Genomic DNA, 22219 nt, shown 5'->3' with positions numbered 1-22219 from the left:
GTCTCTATGCAGAGTCCATCTCGAAGTAACTTTCATTTTCATGATAGGAATCTGGGCCCTCCTTATTGTATTGAGTTATATGATAGTAGAAATCTTGGAGGATTCTGCATACATGCAAAGATCCATTTGAACTTTTTCACAGATAGTCAACACTGAGATGAGGCTAAGTGAATCTTAATCGGTGTAGTAAGTGAAAGGCCCATTTAATTTTCGGTTGTATACACAAAGGCATATTGATCTCATGAAGCAGAGAGGTAACAGAATCTCACCATTTGGCTCTTGTGTGATCAAGTCTTGAAATAGTGCATTCATTTCTGTGTATCATGTTACCAGAAAGATGATTAGTAGGAAGGAGTTCAGAGGGAACCCCACCTCAAAGCCCTTTACTTGAGACTTTTTAAAACAGGCTGGATAGAGCACTAGAAAGTGTACATCCTACTATAGGGAACAATCCTGCACTGTACTGGCAGGGAAATGGATGTGGGAAAGATCAGCCTAACTTTTGTCATGTAGTCAGTCAGAAATGTTTATGAAGTGTTTTTGAATCTGTATGGATGAAAGGTACTTTATTAAGGAGAGGTCATGATCACTTGAAGATCTGTCACTGACAATTTCAGAAAGAAGCAGTTTATTATGAATTAGAAGACCTGCATTGCTGGCAAGAGACTTTTTCTTTTCAAAGCAGTGGAGACTAGGGGCCAAATTCACCCATGCTGTCAGCAAGTATAACAGTACTGAAACCAGAGCAATACAATTGTAGTCAGGTCTGAATTTGCCCTTAGATGTTTGATTGGAGAGAGAAGCTGCTAGATGTGATGCTCTTGGAGCACCAATGGAGGTGGAGTTACCAGAGAGAGATCCAGTCTTCCATTTCTATCTTTTACAACCCCGAGCTATTGTGCTGGTTTGGTACTGTCTAAATACCTTATGGGTAGAAGTTTTAAGCACTGAGGAGTAATGGTGTCCTCTCCACAAATGTATTTTTCACTGAAGTATGACACATTTTGTCTTTAGGTAAATGCGATTGTAGGTCCTTCAGCTCTTATCTACTGCAAAAATCCATCTAGAATGAAGCTGGGCTTTAAGAAAGCACTTCACACTTTTTCTGACCCATAACAGTTTATGGATCCATGAAATTGGTTTTGGTCTATTCAACATGTTGCCCAATTATTTTTTAACAGGATTTTCTTTTCCTTTTCCCCCTTGCTTGTTCTCTTTGAATAGGTTGAGTTAGTTCGAAGAGACTATGTGGCAAATGGTGGCTGGGAGACCTTCCTGTCCTATGAAGATCCAGAACAGGATATTCTGGTTGGCCTTCTGCGTTTGCGAAAGTGTTCAGAGGAGTCATTCAGACCTGAGTTGAAGGGAGGTGTTTCCATCGTTAGAGAACTGCATGTGTATGGTAGTGTGGTTCCAGTGAGCAGTCGTGATCCTTCCAAATTTCAGCATCAGGTATCCTAAGTAATCTTCGTTGTCGTCTTTTATACTCCATCCTGCCCAGCTTTTTTTTATTAGAAAGACTAAGAAAAATTTGTCACAATCTTGATGAGACTGGCCATACAGTTACTCTTATAAGAACTTAAGAATGGCCAAACTGGGTCTGAGCAAAGGTCCATCTAGCCCAGTGTCCTGTCGTCCCACAGTGGCCAATGCCAGGTGCCCCATAGGGAATGAACAGAACAGGTCATCCTCAAGTGATCCGTCCCCTGTCGCCCATTCCCAGCTTTTGGCAAAATGAATAATCTGCTGCAACAGAACCAGAATTGAATTTGATCCCCATCTTGTATTCGTAGATTAAATTCCTGCCACCAGTGAGCTTTCACTAATGTATTTGAGCTCTTGCAGTTATGGTTGTCTCATGGTTGAAAACATGGGTATGCTCTTTATCTCTATTGCTGTACATCCATATGTAGGCTGGGGTGGGCAAACTTTTTAGCCCGAGGACCACATCGGGGTTGCGAAACTGTATGGAGGGCCGGGTAGGGAAGGCTGTGCCTCCCCAAACAGCCTATCCCCTCCCCCTATCCACCCCCTCCCACTTCCACAGAATGCCCAACACATCCAACCGCCCATGCTCCTTGTCCCCTGACTGCCCCCTCCCGAGACCCACTGCCCCCCCCTCCCCGGACCCCATCCCTTATCCAACCCCCCCTGCTCCCTCTCTCCTGACTGACCCCCTGACCCCTGTCCACATCCCTGCCCCTGGCAGGCCCCCCTGAACCACTGCTCCATTCAACCGCCTCCCGTCCCCTGACTCCCCTGCCCCTTATCTGACCCCCCCACCTCCTTACCATGCCGCTCAGAGTGGCAGGAGCTCGCAGCCCTGCTGCCCGGCCGGAGCCAGCCACGCTGCGTGCATGGCTGCGGGGGAGTGGGGACAGCAGGGGAGGGGCTGGGGCTAGCCTCCCCAGCCAGGAGCTCAAGGGCTGGGCTGGACAGTCTCATGGGCCGCATGTTGCCCGCGGGCCACAGTTTGCCCACCTCTGATGTAGGCTCATGTATGGTGACACTAGTTCAGCCTTCAGATACTGAACACCCATAGTTCCTACACCCTCTCTGAGAACTGAGGGGATTAATTCATCTCTAACACACAGATGCAGGAATTGCTTTCAGATTTTGGTTCATCTGTCTACCTGATAGGGTGTGAGGAGTGGGGCTGAAGAAGTGAAGTTGAAGGGTATATGATTCAGTCCAAAAACATAAAATGCATACAAGGTATTTTTAAAAAATATGAACATCTTCAACCTAACATTTTCCTCCTAATCAAAGATTGTACATACCAGGGCACTTTACCATTCAGGGATGGGAAGAATTCTTTCTGCTTAACATCTTGAGCACTAGTGCCTCTGAATCTACCAAAGTAAGCGTTACTACAGTGCGCATTAGCGAGTCATATGCCATGAAATCTCAATTGATTTTTCTTTCCCTTTGCTTTTTTACTTAAGATGGCCACTTTTTCCGCCCTAGGTTTTGAAATGTTAATTATTCTATAGTCAAAGCGTTCATTGTTTTTATGGCTGCCGCCTCGCTGCCTGAGGTCATCACTGTCAAACAAAGTGTTGCATCCTAATGCATTTACACAGGAAAAGATTATTAAATAAAAGGAAGTTAATTTAAAACATCAGCCCTGAGGCTTTCTGATGCAAAGAATAAATTGATTACTTTTGTCTTTTTTTTATGCTTGATCTAAAGGCTCAAAATTTACCAGCACAAGATCAAATTCACACTCTTTCCATAATAGGCCAAAAGATGTTGTGGGTAGCAAAGGAATGATGCATGTAATTTTCCTGAGAGAGTCACTGGAAGGAAGTAGTGTGAGAAAGCAAGTAAAGTGTATTTGTTTTCCACCTACATATTAATATATTTTAGGGTCTGTCTGAAATGGGGTCAGGGATTTTTCCACAGCACTGACCAATGAGGCAAGATTGATAGTTTTTACTAAAGAATCTTACCAGAGCATGTAAACTGATGTAAATTTTTCAAAAACAAAACTTGAAAATGAAATCTCCTATACTGGGTAGTAACAATGTTTTTGACGTATGCTCCATTTAAATACTTACCACAAATAAAGAAGCAACAAAAGATACCACATATTCATTATAACTATTTCATTTTAGATTTCAGTACTAAAAATCTCTTGAACTGCATAAGGTTATTTAAAAAAACAAAAACATAGAACTAATTTTTGCCCTTCATTTTTATTCTACCCACCACGCAGCAGGCTATGATACACAAACTATGACGCAGAGGCAGCAAAGACATTTCAGAACAGTCTAAACATGTTGTAGAATTGTGTGTGGAGGGACTCTTCCTTTGTAATGAAACACTATTTTATTTGCTTCCAGTAGCACCCACTTTATGCTAGGAAGTGTATTAACATAAAAGAAGGCATATTTCATGCCCTAAAGAGATTACTGTGCACTTTTACAGTGCTTTTCATCTTAGCATCTCAATGCTTTACAAACATTAAGCTTCACAGTACCACATGAGGTATGAAGAATAGTCGAGGGCTGTGGGAGACCCAGGTTCAATTCTCTGTTCTACCACAGACTTCCTACGTGGTCCAGGGCAGGTCACCTAGTCTCTCTTTGCCTCAGTTCACCATCTGTAAAATGGTCATAACAGCACTGCCCTACCTTACGGGGGTATTGTGAGGATAAATACATTAATGATTGTCAGGTACTCAAATAATAGGGTAATGGGGTTCATTAAAAAATTTCTGAAATAGATCCATTTTGTGAGTGGGTAAAGTGAGGCACGTAATTTAAATGACTACTTCAGGATCAATGAATTGTTGGAAAAACTGGAATAGAACCCAGTCATTCTGACTTGCATTCATAGAATCATAGAATATCAGGGTTGGAAGGGACCTCAGGAGGTCATCTAGTCCAACCCGCTGCTCAAAGCAGGACCGATCCCCAATTAAATCATCCCAGCCAGGGCTTTGTCAAGCCTGACCTTAAAAACTTCTAAGGAAGGAGATTCCACCACCTCCCTAGGTAACGCATTCCAGTGTTTCACCACCCTCCTAGTGAAAAAGTTTTTCCTAATATCCAACCTAAATCTCCCCCACTGCAACTTGAGACCATTACTCCTTGTTCTGTCATCTGCTACCACTGAGAACAGTCTAGAGCCATCCTCTTTGGAACCCCCTTTCAGGTAGTTGAAAGCAGCTATCAAATCCCCCCTCATTCTTCTCTTCTGCAGACTAAACAATCCCAGTTCCCTCAGCCTCTCCTCATACGTCACGTGTTCCCGTCCCCTAATCATTTTTGTTGCCTTCCGCTGGACTCTTTCCAATTTTTCCACATTCTTCTTGTAGTGTGGGGCCCAAAACTGGACACAGTACTCCAGATGAGGCCTCACCAGTGTCGAATAGAGGGGAACGATCACGTCCTCGATCTGCTGGCAATGCCCCTACTTATACATCCCAAAATGCCATTGGCCTTCTTGGCAACAAGGGCACACTGTTCACTCATATCCAACTTCTCGTCCACCGTAACCCCTACGTCCTTTTCTGCAGAACTGCTGCCGAGCCATTCGGTCCCTAGTCTGTAGCGGTGCATTGGATTCTTCCGTCCTAAGTGCAGGACTCTGCACTTGTCCTTGTTGAACCTCATCAGATTTCTTTTGGCCCAATCCTCCAATTTGTCTAGGTCCCTCTGTATCCTATCCCTATTCTCCAGCGTATCTACCTCTCCTCCCAGTTTAGTGTCATCTGCAAACTTGCTGAGGGTGCAATCCACACCATCCTCCAGATCATTTATGAAGATATTGAACAAAACCGGCCCCAGGACCGACCCCTGGGGCACTCCACTTGATACCGGCTGCCAACTAGACATGGAGCCATTGATCATTACCCATTGAGCCCGACAATCTAGCCAGCTTTCTATCCACCTTATAGTCCATTCATCCAGCCCATACTTCTTTAACTTGCTGGCAAGAATACTGTGGGAGACCGTGTCAAAAGCTTTGCTAAAGTCAAGGAACAACACGTCCACTGCTTTCCCTTCATCCACAGAGCCAGTTATCTCGTTATAGAAGGCAATTAGATTAGTCAGGCATGACTTGCCCTTGGTGAATCCATGCTGACTGTTCCTGATTACTTTCCTCTCCTCTAAGTGCTTCAGAATTGATTCCTTGAGGACCTGCTCCATGATTTTTCCAGGGACTGAGGTGAGGCTGACTGGCCTGTAGTTCCCAGGATCCTCCTCCTTCCCTTTTTTAAAGATGGGCACTACATTAGCCTTTTTCCAGTCATCTGGGACCTCCCCCGATCGCCATGAGTTTTCAAAGACAATTGCCAATGGCTCTGCAATCACATCCGCCAACTCCTTTTGCACTCTCGGATGCAATGATCCGGCCCCATGGACTTGTGCTCATCCAGATTTTCTAAATAGTCCAGAACCACTTCTTTCTCCACAGCCGGCTGGTCACCTTCTCCCCATGCTGTGCTGCCCAGTGCAGTAGTCTGGGAGCTGACCTTGTTCATGAAGACAGAGGCAAAAAAAGCATTGAGTACATTAGCTTTTTCCATATCCTCTGTCACTAGGTTGCCTCCCTCATTCAGTAAGGGGCCCACACTTTCCTTGACTTTCTTCTTGTTGCTAACATACCTGAAGAAACCCTTCTTGTTACTCTTAACATCTCTTGCTAGCTGCAACTCCAGGTGTGATTTGGCCTTCCTGATTTCACTCCTGCAAGCCCAAGCAATATTTTTATACTCATCCTTGGTCATTTGTCCAATCTTCCACTTCTTGTAAGGTTCTTTTTTGTATTTAAGAGCAGCAAGGAATTCACTGTTAAGCCAAGCTGGTTGCCTGCCATATTTACTATTCTTTCTACACATCGGGATGGTTTGTCCCTGTAACCTCAATAAGGATTCTTTAAAATGCAGCCAGCTCTCCTGGACTCCTTTCCCCCTCATGTTATTCTCCCAGGGGATCTTGCCCATCAGTTCCCTGAGGGAGTCAAAGTCTGCTTTTCTGAAGTCCAGGGTCTGTATTCTGCTGCTCTCCTTTCTTCCTTGTGTTAGGATCCTGAACTCGACCATTTCATGGTCACTGCCTCCCAGGTTCCCATCCACTTTTGCTTCCCCTACTAATTCTTCCCGGTTTGTGAGCAGCAGGTCAAGAAGAGCTCTGCCCCTAGTTGGTTCCTCCAGCACTTGCACCAGGAAATTGTCCCCTACGTTTTCCAAAAACTTCCTGGTTTGCCTGTGCACCACTGTATTGCTCTCCCAGCAGATATCAGGGTGATTGAAGTCTCCCATGAGAACCAGGGTGTGCGATCTAGTAACTTCTTGGAGTTGCCAGAAGAAAGCCTTGTCCACCTCATACCCCTGGTCTGGTGGTCTATAGTAGACTCCCACCACGACATCACCCTTGTTGCTCACACTTCTAAACTTAATCCAGAGACTCTCAGGTTTTTTTGCAGTTTCATACTTGAGCTCTGAGCTGTCATACTGCTCTCTTACATACAGTGCAACTCCCCCACCTTTTCTGCCCTTTGTTCTGATCACTAGACAGTACTTCCTGCTCCCCTTCTGAGCACAGAGGAAATGTCAGTGAGGGGAGGAGGAGTTTGTTCTCCAGCTAGTTCTAGGAGACTTGTACCAAGTTGAGTAAATCCGTGGTTTTAGCGTTGTTCTTTGACACTAAGAAGCAGTCAGATGTGAAAAGACTCTAAAAGAAAATTGCTGTTTATACCTATCAGTAACTTCCATTGAAGAAACTTTTGAGTGTTTCACCATTATAAAGGTTAATGTTTGCTGCTGAGCTCTTCTCAAGTACTCAAGCTGTTATTCTTTTCCTTCCCTTGTTTTTATCATTTTATCATTTTCTTCCCCTCTCGTTTCCTGCTCTCTAGGGATTCGGTATGTTGCTAATGGAGGAAGCAGAAAGGATAGCCAAAGAAGAGCATGGTTCATGGAAAATTGCAGTCATTTCAGGTATCTTTGCTTAATTCTTCTTCAAAACTTAATGTACAAACAAATAAAATAGCAAAAATCTTTGTTAATGCAGAGTTAAGATCTCCTGGTGATAGCTCGTGCCCTTCAAGAATGTCAAATTCAGCAAAACTCAAACTTCTGAAAACCAGGAAGTACAATTAAGATAAATTAAGTACAACTGCATTCACTGTGATAGATGTAACTATTGAATTGTGGAGGAATAAGTGGGAGCAATTTGGAAGAGCTGCAATTATGATATGAGATCTGGGTCTGAGTTCCTCCATGTGTGTGTTATCAAGGGAAAGAGGCTCATATGTACCATGAGGTTCCAGTCTGCCTCATTCAATACAGAATTGTGTAGGTTGTGTCTGTAGGCAGGCACTGGAGTCATTTTGCCAGAAGTATTTGTCAGTAGTGAGGTGGGATATGAGAGCAGGCCGTGGATTTAATGATCGGTAAGAAAAAGTGTAGGTTTAGGTCATATCCTGTGTGCACATGTGAAGGTATTGCAAAAGGGTATGAAGTGGTTGTTAAATTTTACAAGTGTGGTATTCTCTTGGAGGGAAAGGGTCAATGTTTCAGCATAGGTTCCGTGCAGGTATCTCCTGTCCAGTATAGTGAAAAGACAAAGTGAGAACGTGTGTGTTATGGACATAGTGAGGTATTGCTCAAAGAGGGTATAGTTAAGGTTGCATGGGCATTTATCTTAATTGTGTAGTTCGTGGCTTTCAGCGGTTTGAGTTTTGCTGAAGTTGACATTCTGGAAGGATACAAGCATCATCAGGTAACCTTTATTCTGCATTAACAGAGCTTTTTGCCATTTAATTGCCTAATTTTTTAAATAGAAAAGAGAAATGTTTGTTGACATGAATTAGAGGTAATTTAGACAGTTGTTCTCAGCAAGGTTTGTAGTTGATATGCTACTGGGTCTAGGTAATAGTCAAAAAAACCTGGCTTTTATATTGTGTTGCTTTTCATCAGTAGATCTCAAAGAACTCTACATCATTATCCCCATTTTACAGATGGGAAACTGAAGGACAGAGAGATGAAATGACTTGCTCAAGGTCACCCAGCAGGCCAGTGGCAGAGCTCGCAGTAGTCCCAGTCCAGTGGTCTTTCCACTAGGCCACACAGTTGTAATATGATTCCTCAATCACCCTCCTGTACATTTTGGTATAGTGGAATGGGCATAATGGTCATGCTTTGAAATGTTTGTCATGTGTTTGCAGTGTTGTTGTAGCCATGCCAGTCCCAGGATGTTAAAGAGACAAGGTGGGTGAGGTAATATCTTTTATTGGACCAACTTCTATTAGTCAGAGAGACAAGCTATTGAGCAATGTGTAGTTGCTAACAGGGCCAGTGAGAGAAATCTCATTCATGGTCTATGTCCATTTTTATTATATGATTGTTACAATAACATTAAGCATGAAAGAGATTGGTGTGTCTCTCCTTCTCTACGCCCCGCCCCACCCCACCATTCCCTGCAACATGTAGCTACCACCCTGCCCCCCCCCCCCCGCCCCACATTTCCAGGTCCCCCTCCCATTCCAGTTCCATTAAGCCATTAGTTAGCACTGTAGAAGCCATAAATGTGTAAGAAGTTGCTCTTTGCTTGTCTCCTGCTATATGCTGCTTTGTAGACATAACACTGGCCTCAGTTTACTGGGAGGTCACAGGCTATCTTAGGCCTGGTCTGCACTTAAATTTTAAGTCAACATAGCTACAGTGCTCAGAGGTGTGAAAAATCCACACCTCTAGCACAGTAGCTATGCCAACCTAACCCCTGGTGTAGATGCAGCAAGATCAGTGGAAGAATGCTTCTGTCACCCTAGCTCAATGCTTGGGGATATGGGTGTTCCTACAGTGACACCCTCCACTGGAGTAGATGGCGTCTATGCTATAGGTTATGTCAGAGTAGCTAAGCCATTATAGTCCCCATAGTGTAGACATGGCATTAAGTGTGTAGCCCAAGTTGCACACTGAGCTGGGCCCCTCGCTCCCACTGCCTAATCCCAGTTAGGACTCCTGCCTCTCGGCCAGGCCTCTCCAGCCATGCCACAGGTCCACCCAATCTGCTCTTCATCCAAACCGGGCCACTCCCCCACACACCCTGGTCAGCCTCCCCACCCCACCCAGCAATGATGTATATTTTATCTGAAATCCAAATGAATAGTTGTTTAAATTTATGTTGTCTTCATTCCACTAACTCCAGACCCCAGCTCTCATGGAAGGGAAGGAAGAGGAGTTTAGACCCCTGAAGAGGGGTAGGGCTTCTCCCAGATCCTAGCACACACACAGAAGGGGAGAATTCAGGGTTGACAGGCCCCCCACCACTAAACCCCCAATTTCCTCTGCTACCCTCACATTTTCCAACCCCTCCCAGTTTCCTAGTCCCTACTTCCTCCTCCATACCTTAGCCCCAAACTCCTCTTCTCTCCTCTACCACCCACTCCCCATCACTGTACGTATTGAAACCTTGCCTTAGGTAGTACAGGATCAATCCCAAGTTACACCTGGTTATTAAATCTTCAAAGGCAAAGCTCTTTAAGAACTTCAGTACTGCAAACCATAATTAAACCACAGTATTAGTTATGGATTGCACTTTGGAAAGGGTTTTTCCTTGGCTCATCCCAAGTGTCTCTTGTTAGTTGCCTTTTATTGAAGACCATCAGTAACAGGTATTCAAACATCAGGGAGTCAATTCTTCAGCATCTCCCTATTTTGATGCATTTATTTGGAGATTTTTTTTCCCCCTATAAATAATGAGTCAATTTGGTATTTCTAAAAATGATGGAACAGCAGGGCAGGCAGATCCCCAGAGAGCCTTAACAAAGCACCTCGCTCCTGACCAGCGAGACTCCGCTTCAGAATGTAGTCCTGGGACTCTCTTTAGTGCACCCTGGGAGCTGGCAGTCTCTGAACCAGTCTGTGAATTAGCATCTAATATGGACCATGAGGGAGAGATCATCCAAATTCTGTTTTACTTTGTACTAACCAGAAGGCTAATTGCACACTGAAGTTTTAATGCGTGATGTATTTTAGACCACCATTGAGTGTGTCATGGTACTTTTTCCTGATATGTAGCTCAGTTCACTTTCCCCCTTCCCCTCACCGCTGCATTTTGTTCCTTATAGCTGAATTTAGTGCTGGTAAAATGCACCATATTCACTTTAGAGAAGATCTGAGTACTCTATTACAGCAGAGGTAATGGTAGTATTAGTTGCCCTTTCTTGATGTTGTGCCTCTGCCTTGTTCCAGAAGGATCACTTCCAGGAGTGGAAGCAGGATAGTCTTCATGGGCCATTCAATCCTTGTACCTTCCATGGAGACTACAAATAAGGGCTATAATTATTACCAATTCTAATGGTGGTTTTTGTGACTGTGGATAACTGGCCTATAGGAGTTAGACCAAGATGCCCAACTCATTAAACATAGGACACTGAGCAGTCATCAGATGGTAGTGACTATCAGTCACTACCAACCCTGAGCTGGATTTGAACCAGTAACCTAGGGATGAATGGTTCCATATCCTACTACAAACACTCTGAATCCTTGAAGACTTGCTTTATCTCTTTCTTAAAAGCAGAAAAATGCATCTCTTCAAAAGAAGGAGTTAAAAGAAAAGCCCGAGACAAAATGTAAAACCACAGGGAGGGGAAAGGAGAAGAATCCTGGAAATGTGTCATTGCTCAATCAGGGGGTAGGACAAGAAAGTTTGGGGAACCAATGAAGCAAAGCATTTGGAAAACAAACAAACAAACAAAAACTATACCACTAACCAGACAGACCTGCTGAGAAACATTTTCAGAGGCAGCTTACCGCTGAAAGCTTCTCTTTTGTCACACATGCTGGCAGCCTCACACTGCAGTGAGATGGTGGATAATTTTGCAGCTGTGTTGTGTGTACCTGGACCTGTTTCAAAATAGATTTTTAAAATCAGTAACATAGGGTTAATCTTCTCTAGTGCCGAAGTGAATTCCGGCTGCATTTTGATTTGAGATAAAACCCAACAGGAGAACTTAACTTCACTAGATAACATTTCCCAGGTAACAGCTGGAAGGCATCTGTTCTTTGCAGATTCTTTATTATTCTTTCCTTGTGTGACACACTGCACAGCATTGAATTCTGCACCCTGGAAAACACTGAATGCATCTGATGAAGTGAGCTGTAGCTCACGAAAGCTTATGCTCAAATAAATTTGTTAGTCTCTAACGTGCCACAAGTACTCCTTTTCTTTCAACTAGCATGGCTGTTCCTCGAGGAGTGTAATTCAGTTTGCTTGAGTACTGCCTAAATTAGTAACGTTAATATTGGAATGAACCATTTTATTAACAATCACTGTTCCTACTGTCTTCTTCTCAGAGTTGTGCTCTTTAGCACAGAGGAATCACCACTTGAGAAGCTCTTTCACAGCCCAAACCAATATAATTGTGAGGGCTGGAGAATAGTCAAATTATGGGAAGAAAGAGATTCTTTAAGTCCTTGAGGCAACTTTACTAAGAGGGACCTGGTATTAATTGTTGGTGCCAGTGAAATCCCATTAATTAGACTTAGATTCTGGTCCAGGGTCAGAGATGATACTTGGTGCCTGGAAAAGACTGTGTTGAGACAGAGAATGTAGAATTCTAACCTTTTAGCTAAAGTAATTAGGCCATCGCCTACACCACCTCTCCTCTCTCCCCACTGTGAACCCCTATTGTCTCTCATTTCCTCAGCCCTCCCTCTCTTCCACCATGTCCTACTAATCACGACTTTAGAGGGCTGAAAAGACAAACCACTAAAGCAAGTGGTCTAGCTTACAGCAGTTTGGGCCAGAGTCTACACTAGAAAAGGTTTGACGGTTTGCAGCTTTCCCAGCACAGTTTACTAGTTCCCCATGCGAAATAAGATGTACTGGCAAAAACATCTCTAATGGCAGCAGTATAACTGCATCTACAGTAGAGCACTTGCTGGTATAAAAATGTTGCAGAGAAAAAAAAAATCACGCCTCTACCCAACATTACTATACCGGGAAAAGATTCTAGTGTAGATCTTAGTGTTTCACACAGACCACTGCTATTTTCAGTTATTATTGAACTGTGCTTTGAAAATGAACCAGTCTTTTGTATTGTCCAGCTCCCTTCCCCGTGACTCGGGTTAATTTATTCTGGAGGCACAGTTGACAACCATGATCACTGCAGCTGCACAGAGAGATTATAATGGATGCCTGCAATTTTTAAATGTTGTTAGGAGTTGGAAAACTTCCTTTAATAATGCCAGGCCAAGACAGGATACCAGAACAGGATACCAGGAGATCTTAAAAAGTGTTCTTCAGAGAAGGAAGAAGCCTATTGGTCAAATAGTTCATTCCCCTAAGTACTAGAGACAGGACTGTTTACTATGATGTATCCTCCAATACTCAGCTTTGTCCAATACCATTTTTAAATGACACTCAGTGATGGGAATGATACCATTTGGCTTGAGAGACTATTCCGTTGTCTAATAGATCTCACTATTAGGAAGTTTTTTCTGATGTTTATTTCTTCCTAATTACAATGGGTGTTCTTAGCTGTAGGGCTGACTGCATATGTATTATAACAGAGAATGATAGCTTTCAAGGTTAAAATCAGCTTTCTGAATAAAGCTTGACTGTTCTAAGTGCTCTAAAATCTGTACAGGTAATCAGGTTGCCTTGAAATTTGGTGTGCCTCATGGAGATTTAGGGTAAAGTCTGTGATCCCAGTTTAGGGCCATTTGACTAAGGGGTTCCTGAAGTAAAGTCCCTGGAAGCAAAAAAAGCTTTTCTTAAAGTTGCACATTCTGGTATTGCTTTTTTTCCCATGGATAGTGATCAAACCAGAGATTAGATCATTGCACCAGGGTCTCAAATGCTCAAGGGTTACCCCAGTAGTGTGCATAGCACCCACCAGCCCTTTGGGGGAAATCAAATTAGATGTGGATTATAATCCATTATGCTCCTGAGCGTAACTAGCATGAAGCAAACTCTTTTTCTAACGTGTAACAGCTGAAATCTCATGCCTGCTGCCCATTGTTCTGAGTTGGTTTTTAGGATTGTGGTCTCCTGATTAAAAGGAAAGACGCATTTTGCTCTCTTTCAGGTGAAATATCCTTCTTGACCATTCATGTTCCTATTATGTTCTCACATTGTGATCACCATCTTAAAAAAAGAGGGGGGGAGATAAAAGCTTAAATCTTCTTATTTTCAAGGTTTGGGAGTGCAAGTCTTTGTGATCTTTAGAGCCTGAATATAACACCATCTGTCATACCCATAGCGGTAGCCTAAATTCCTCCTTACCTGTAAGGGGTTAAGAAGCTCAAGTAACCTGGTTGGCACCTGACCAAAGGAACCAATAGGGACAAAAGATACTTTCAAATCTGGTGCGGGGGAGAGGTTTTGTTTTGGGTTCTTTGTTTCTGTGGCCGTTCACTCTTGGGACTAATTTTTCTAAACAAGTCTCTCATATGTCAGACTTGTAAGTAACAGCCAGGTAAGGCATATTAGTTTATCTTTGTTTTCCCAACTTGTGAATTTTCCCTTTGCTAGAGGGAGGTTTACCCCTGTTTTGTTGTAACTTTAAAACTAAGGCTAGAGGGGGTTCCTCTGTGCTCCTTGAATTTTCTGCTACTCTGTAAGGTTAACTACCAGCCTAAGTTTACAGAGGTGATTCTTTTACCTTTTTTTCTTTAAATAAAATCCTTCTTTTTAAAAACCTGACTGATTTTTCCATTGTTCTAAGACCCAGGGGTTTGGGTCTGTAGTCCCTTTATAACCAATTGGTGAGGATATATGCTCAAGCATTCCCCAGGAAAGGGGGTGTAGGCTTGGGGGAATATTTTGTGGGAATAGGACTCCAAGTGGTCCTTTCCCTGATGGTTTATTAAATCACTTGGTGGTGGCAGCGATCCCAAAGCAAGAAAGGAATCTGTGCCTTGGGGAAGTTTTAACCTAAGCTGGTAAGAATAAGCTTAGGGGGGTCTTTCATGCGGGTCCCCGCATCTGTACCCCAGAGTTCAGAGTGAGGAAGGAACCCTGACACCATCCAATTCCAGTTTTTTCCTGACATACAACTCACCATCTTCCCACACCTCAACACCATGACCTTCCCACCATACAACTCACCACCTTCCCACCACCTTTTAGCAGCCATTTTTCCACCAAGAACTAGTTATGACCTATTGATCATTGCTCTTTATTCAACAAGAAACGCTGTTGCTCCCTCTCCCATCTCACCAGTCACTAAACCTGGGGCTTCTGCTGCACACCCAGTTCCTGTGAGCTGTTACCAAGATGAGTGTTGCAGTAGAGAGAATTATCACTTGGCAGAGAGCTGAAATATTTACTGACTAAGCAAGTATCAGGGTTCCCTATTATATCCTTTAGTAACTTATACTGGATATCTGAATTCCATCACATCTTGTACATCTTCAGCGTATGTTAGAATTTTCCATGGAGCACAAACTGTCTGAGTTTCTCACCAAACATCTCCCCTAAAGTATTTTGTTCTCTCTGTTGTAATTAAAATGTTAATTTGGCAGGTTTTTTATTGGAAATTCTACAGTATTTTTTTTTCCAGTCAGGCTGGTTTTAACCGGTGGAGTCAGGAGTTGCATCATGGCTTAACAGTTACCATTTATTATTATTACTTATTTCTATAGTGCCCAAAATGTAGTAGGCACTGACTAGCAAACAAAGGCTGGGGCAGGGGATGCAACTGAAGTAAGTGTCTGGAGTGAGTTATGATGTATATCATCTACCTTGCAGTTCCTAGGTTAATTTTTTTCCCCTTTTTGTCTCTTTCTGTCACTTCATTTGAGGGTAGGGGTGGAGGGAGAACAGGATGTAATTTGACTGTGAAGGGGGAGTGTGTTTTTTAAGGAAGGATCTGAAGGAAGAGAGGATGAGAGATTTTGCAAACCATGTCATGGATGACATCCTGGGTGTAGGAAGCATGCATGAAAGGAGGGGCACAGACAGGAGTCGGGGGAGGGTTGAGTGGCATGACTAATTCTGGTTTCACAAACTGGATAATACACTTCTCTATTCCGTGGGTAATCCTACAGTGTGGATACAACAAGCTTTCCTCTTGGTGTGTTAGTGATTGTGAGAGACCTCACTCAGGTGCTGCCTTGTGTTAAATGCTTGGCCAAACTGGACAGCATTAAGTATTCACATTTTAAAAACAGGGTGGCTTTGTCTCAGCTTGCAAGGTCATTGTTTAGAGCCATTGTGCTGCCTATCCATAACAATAAGGAGGAGATGCTCTTCTCCCTCTCCCCCCTGCTGTTCCGACCCCCACATCCTATATCAGAGCTAAGTAAAATGTGAATGACTTGTTTATCATGAAGCCATTGCTCATTTAAGGTAATTTTCTGCATGAGTGATGCCATTCTGCTTTTCTGATGCGAGGTAGTATATTAGTATGCAGGCTTAGGTAGCTGAATGGTAGACCCCTGAGGCATTAATCCATTATTCAGAGCTCTTGGGAGGTCTGATCTAAAATGTCTGTTTCATGAACATTTGCAATTATGCTGTGTGTATTTTCCTTGTGGTTTGTTGATTTTAGTTGCAGCCTTACCGTGTGTGTGTGTGTGTGTGTGTGTGTGTGTGTATTTCTTTTACTTTCATTAAAACAAAACAAAACAACCCTAAAAACCAACCTAAATTCATTGTATATCTGATGTCCACAGGTTAAAGTCTTTATATCTGGAAGTGCAAATCCTCAGTATGTATGAGTATGTTTGTATCTTGCATTTGCTGAATTTAGCTGTAAGTCTTCTTGTATGCAAGTTGAAATATCTAATGCTTGGGTGACGTATTAATTTTTTCCTCCTTTTTGAAGGTTGATTCTATTTTTCATTTTCCACAATAGTTCTTAACTTCCAGTGACTTTCTTAGAAGCAAAAAGGATCACAATACTATTACTAAAATTGAGTTGTGCTGTGATATCAGCTCATGAAATTTACAAATATGAATAGTTCATCTTGTTAGATTTTAAGCCTCCCTATTTATTTACTCCCCTAAATGAAAAAAGCATAAGACTCTTTTCTTGAAGTGGATAAACAAATTCATAGAGCAGGATCCCTTGATCTTTCTTCTAACCAGAAGCTGGATTGTTTTGATAATGTCACCATTCAGTTAATGATTATTGCCATTTATAGTAACTGTGACCAGTGACAGGTTTCAGAGTAGTAGCCGCGTTAGTCTGTATCCTCAAAAAGAAAAGGAGGACTTGTGGCACCTTAGAGACCAACAGATTTATTTGAGCATAAGCTTTCGTGAGCTACAGCTCACTTCATCGGATGTTCCACTGAATGCATCCGATGAAGTGAGCTGTAGCTCACGAAAGCTTATGCTCAAATAAATTTGTTAGTCTCTAAGGTGCCACAAGTCCTCCTTTTCTTTTTGTGACCGGTGAGAGTCAAGTCTGTGCTTTAAAATTATTAATGCTTTCATAGAAACACAGGACTTGAAATACAGCAGTTTCATATAGTGATGGGAAAAAAATGACCCAAATGTTTTTTTTCCTCACTCCTTTCAGAATAACTTGTGAAATAAAAGATACATATCCAGTAGATGTTCCAGGCAGGAGTGTTTTTTCCCCCAGAAGCATTCTGATGTCATAGCACCAGTACCACCTAATAAATACAGCAAATACTATAATTAATATAAAGCTATTATTTTTTAAGGGATCTGTCCCCTCCTGCTTCATGACACGATCAAGCCGTTGACTTTACACTCAGGAGATTCTTGTGTTTCCTTTTGAAACATCTGGTACTGGCCACTGTTGGAGACCGGATGTTGGTCCTGTGGACCTCTAGCCTGCTGCCCAGTATGGCAGTCCCTATGTTCCTACAATCCACTAGTGCCTTTAAGTCTGCGTTAAAGATTCATATGTCCATTAATGCTTCAACCGCCATTCCAGAGGATATGCATCCATGCTGATGACGGGTTCTGCTCCGTAACAATCCAAAGCAGAGCAGACCGATGCATGTTCATTTTCATCATCGGAGTCAGATACCACCAGCAGAAGGTTGATTTTTTTTTTTTTTTTTTTTTTTAATGGTTCGGATTCTGTAGTTTCCACATCGGAGTGCTGCTCTTTTAAGACTTCTGAAAGCATGCTCCACACCTCATCCCTCTCAGATTTTGGACAGCACTTCAGTTTCTTAAACCTTGCTTAGGTTGAGTGCTGTAGCTATTTTTAGAAATCTCACATTGGTACCTTCTTTGTGTTTTGTCAAATCTGCAGTAACAATGTTCGTAAATCAAACAACATGTGCTGGGTCATCATCCAAGACTACTATAACATGAAATATATGGCAGAATGTGGGTAAAACAGAGCAGGGGACATACAGTTCTCCCCCAAGAAGTTCAATCACAAATTTAATGCATCCGATGAAGTGAGCTGTAGCTCACGAAAGCTTATGCTCAAATAAATTGGTTAGTCTCTAAGGTGCCACTAGTACTCCATTTCTTTTTGCGAATGCAGACTAACACGACTGCTACTCTGAAATTTAATTAACACACTATTTTTTTAACGAACATCATCGGCATGGAAGCATGTCATCTGGAATGGAGGCATGAAGGGGCATATGAATGTTTAGATTATCTGGCACGTAAATACCTTGCAGTGCTGGCTACAAAAGTGCCATGCGAATGCCTGTTCTCACTTTCAGGTGACATTGTAAATAAGAAGCAGGCAGCAGTATCTCCCATAAATGTAAACAAACTTGTTTGTCTTAGCGATTGGCTGAACAAGAAGTAGAACTGAGTGGACTTGTAGGCTCTAAAGTTTTACATTGTTTTGTTTTCGAGTGCAGTTATGTAACCAAAAAAAATCTACATTTGTAAGTTACACTTTCACGATAGAGATTGGACTACAGTACTTGTATGAGGTGAATTGAAAAATGCTATTTCTTTTTATTATTTTTACAGTGCAAATATTTGTAATAAAAATAATAAAGTGAGCACTGTACACTCTGTATTCTGTGTTGTAATAGAAATCAATATATTTGAAAAAGTAAAAAAAGTCCAAAAATACTTAATAAATCTCAGTTGGTATTCTGTTTACCAGTGCAATTAATCAAGATACATTTTTTTAATTGCAGTTAATTTTTTTGAGTTAACTGCGATTAATCGACAGCCCTAATTACATCTCAAACTTCCAGAACTACATGTACCAAATAATACATGTAATGGTTCTAAGACGACTGGTTGGTTTTTCAGACAGCAACCCTAAAATTTAAATTTTCAAAGAAACTCCTTTTTTGCATAGAGGAAATCTACCCTGAAATAATCGCTGTTGTGTCTGTCTTTACTCCTCACGTCAAAAGAGTAGAAAGGCATCTGTCATGCAGACAGGATTCATTATGCTTTGTCTCTGTGCAGAAGTAGACTGTTCTGCGAGGAATGCAGAGAAGAGATAAAATTCAACTATCACAAGTGTCCATCTATTAAAATCACATGTGCTGTGAGGCCCTTTAACGAGCATGTTCCCTTTCCCTTTAAAGTGCAGGTGCATTCCCTAGCACCTCATCTTTGGCAGCCTTTTAAAACACTATCACTGATGCAGAGGCTGGAGAGCTCTGCAACCACACCCACATCTATTAAATCACACCAGTACAGGTAGCCTGTTGAAGGAGTTGTTTGATGTGTCCCTGCAGTGAGACTTAAATATAGATTTCCTCATTTCAGTGAAACAGAAGTCTTTTCTCAGTGGTTTGGGGACTGGGGTGCCCTACTGCTCTGTGCTATGAACTAATTAACAGTGCAGCAAGATGATCAGTTTTCCCCCAGACCACATTTCTATTTGTGTTCTGCCAAGTAGAAAATTAACATGGCCACAGGCCTGGAATGTTATACACCTGAGCACACAGAGGCTGAAGATGGAGGAAAGGAGGGGTGGACTTCTGGATGAGTAGGGATTAGAAACTAATGATGTCAAGTGTTGCTGGCCTATTTCATTAGCCAGTTCATCAGAGAAGTTGAGAAGCAGAAGAATTGAGGAATAATAACATTTAGTATGGACATAGCCCGTGTAACTGCTGATCTCAGCATTCTTTGTTCAACATTAAGCCTCAGAAATCCTTTTGTGAAATAGGTGAGGGGTATATAGTATAAACTCTTGTGCCTTTCCTCATCTTTGTGTGTGTAAATCACCTGACACAGTGGAGTCCTTTTTGAGGCCTCTGTGAAGTACAGAAATAAAAATAAGTGTTTCTCTCAAAACAAGCCTCTCCACCTATGACTTTAACTGGCTCTGCTAGAAGCTGCATCCAGACAGAAAGACTGTTAGATGTGACACACGGAATTCAACAGACTGCAAATAAAACAGAAAAAGTGGGAAAGATTGTAGGGCAGGGGGAGGTGCTTCATTATCCCCAATTCTTGTTAATCTGTAGTAGTATTTCCAGATTAACTGTTTTTGCTGCTGACTATTGATGACCCATGAAGTAATAGCTTTCAGTAGGTGCTATAGGACTCTTTTAAGTGGGTTTTTCTTGTTGTACAGGACTGGACGGCCCAGGGCTTCATAATGGATACAGACCCTTTCTACCTCTGTTGCTAATTCAAATCTAGTACCAGATTATTAAAGACCAAAAATCACTACTAATGATTTGTTGGCCTATATTACTTAGAAGATAAGATCCTAAAAGCATGGTCTGTCTTTTTGTTCTATGTTCATACAGAGCCTAGCACTATAATTGGGGCCTCTGACTCCTCCTCCAATATGAATAAATAATGTTGATAACAGTGAATTGGTGATCTCACAGTAGTTCCTAGTGAACAAGATGGCAGTTTCACAAGAAAAGGCGAAATATTGAATGGGCATAGTGACTGACCTACCCACTGATGGTGGTGCCTCTTGGTCAGTGTTGAGGCAGGGTTTGGAGGGGCAGGGTATATTTAGCACTGCTGCATGTGCCATACTTGTTTAATGGACAGTGGAGTTCAGTCTCCAAGATTGTCAGTCTGTTCTTTTCATCATCACTAAACTCTCTTAATTTATGTAGAGGAAAACAAAGCTTGAATTCCAAGGCTTCTTTGTTTCAGCTTAAATCCCCAGATTCTCAGTAATACCATACCGGAGGGTGGATGCTTTATCCACCAAGCAGAAAAGAAACCTAAGGACATCATGTTGATCATAGATCTAAAATCTCTTAAACCTTCAGCCTGAGAAATACAGGCATTAGTACTGTAGCAGAAATGCTGCGGCACTGTTCTCTTCTTGGATTTTCTAATGCCTGTAGGACATAACCTTTTGTTAAATTATGAAAGGCAACTGTTTAAATTAAAAAAATTCAGTGTTTGATTTTGAAATGAGAAAGCACTGTGAACTTGATTTAGGGTCAAAGGTTAACTATCCTCTGGCATTGTCAACACTAAGACCCCAGTTTGCTGTGGTTGCTCCCCTCCTCCCAAAGTTGCTTCTGCCAGCTGGAGATGGGCGGGGCTGTGTAGTCATTAATGAAATATTGCCACCACACTAAGAGATGAATGGGATGAAATCTCACCATCTGGAAGCTCCATGGTGGTTCTGAGCTGATTTTTAAATGGCAAATGAGCAAACCTAATGAGTGCATCTACTTTGTGCTAATGACTCTCCAAAAATTGATTGCTGCAGAATTAGCTCATTAATTCTATCATGAGTTTTTACTTCATTGATCCCTGCCCATGCCATTGATTACAATTCTGGTCTTTTGGGTTTATTTGCCTTGTTGATGTAGCGATTCGAAAACCCAAGAATGATGAACTGCTTACATGCAAAAGCCTATGCAACAGTGTTCATTATTAGCTGTGTAGTTTTACCAACACACAGAGATCCCATAATGTTACGGGAGAGGAATAAGACTATACTGTTATACCCCTTAGTTTGCAGTGGGACTTCATAACCCATTTACTGTTACTTTGGTATTTGAGGTAGTCTCTTGTTGGTTGCCTCAGCTCAGAGTCCAAGAGGTCATGGAGACTGCATTACCCTCTTAGCCCTGGTCTACACTGTCGGGGGGGATCAGTCTAAGTTATGCAACTTCAGCTACGTGAATAACATAGCTGAAGTCGACGTACTTAGATAGACTTATCGTGGTGTCTTCACCGTGGTGAGTTGACTGCTGCCGCTACCCCGTCGACTCTGCCTGCGCCTCTCGCGGTGCTGGAGTACAGGAGTTGACGGGAGAGCGTTTGGGGGTCGATTTATCGTGTCTAGACTAGACACGATAAATTGATCCCCGCTGGATCGATCGCTGCCCGCCAATCCAGTGGGTAGTGAAGACATACCCTTAGGCCTGGATTTAGTCCTTTCAGAAGGTGGATTTTAGGCATATTGGCCAGGGGCATTGTGGGAAAGCTCCCCGTGCTGTACCTGTTCTGTAGATGGAAGGTTTCATCTCCAGTGCTGGTAATATGGTGCCTTTAATCACCACAGAATTAATATAAATTAAAATATTAAGGAACATATCCAGTTCTCAGTTCTAATACCAAAACTAGCTACGTTAAAATAGAGGCATTTTCAAAGCATTTTTTAGAAATACCATTCACACTTATTGCCTCTGTCAGTGGATGGGACTTTTGTGGCTTTCTGTGGAAACTTCCATTATATTGGTACTTCTCAGCGGGGTCTCTGATTCAACATTGAACTGAATGAATCTGCGTTCCCATTAGATAGTCTTTTGAAAATCAAGAATGATAAAACTGTACGGTAAAGGTAACATTTTTAAAAGCATCTAAGTCCCATTTTCAAAAGTGCCTGCCCTAAGTTATGTAGGATA

The 22219-nt window shown here is 42.2% G+C and overlaps 1 protein-coding gene across 2 annotated transcripts in view; it reads left to right on the top strand.

Annotated features, from left to right (window-relative positions):
- ELP3 (elongator acetyltransferase complex subunit 3) overlaps positions 1-22219 on the top strand; it is a 134970-nt gene that overhangs the window by 93347 nt on the left and 19404 nt on the right. For both annotated transcript variants that reach the window (XM_037893829.2, XM_037893831.2), the window contains 2 exons: positions 1225-1452; positions 7369-7450. In XM_037893829.2, coding sequence (XP_037749757.1) covers positions 1225-1452; positions 7369-7450 — 310 coding nt within the window. The remainder of the gene's footprint in view (positions 1-1224; positions 1453-7368; positions 7451-22219) is intronic.

The sequence above is a fragment of the Chelonia mydas genome, chromosome 3 (genome assembly GCF_015237465.2).
Source record: "Chelonia mydas isolate rCheMyd1 chromosome 3, rCheMyd1.pri.v2, whole genome shotgun sequence".
Classification (NCBI taxonomy): Eukaryota; Metazoa; Chordata; order Testudines; family Cheloniidae; genus Chelonia; species Chelonia mydas.
Note: the sequence above shows the minus strand (reverse complement) of the source record. Positions and strands in the feature narration are given on the sequence as shown.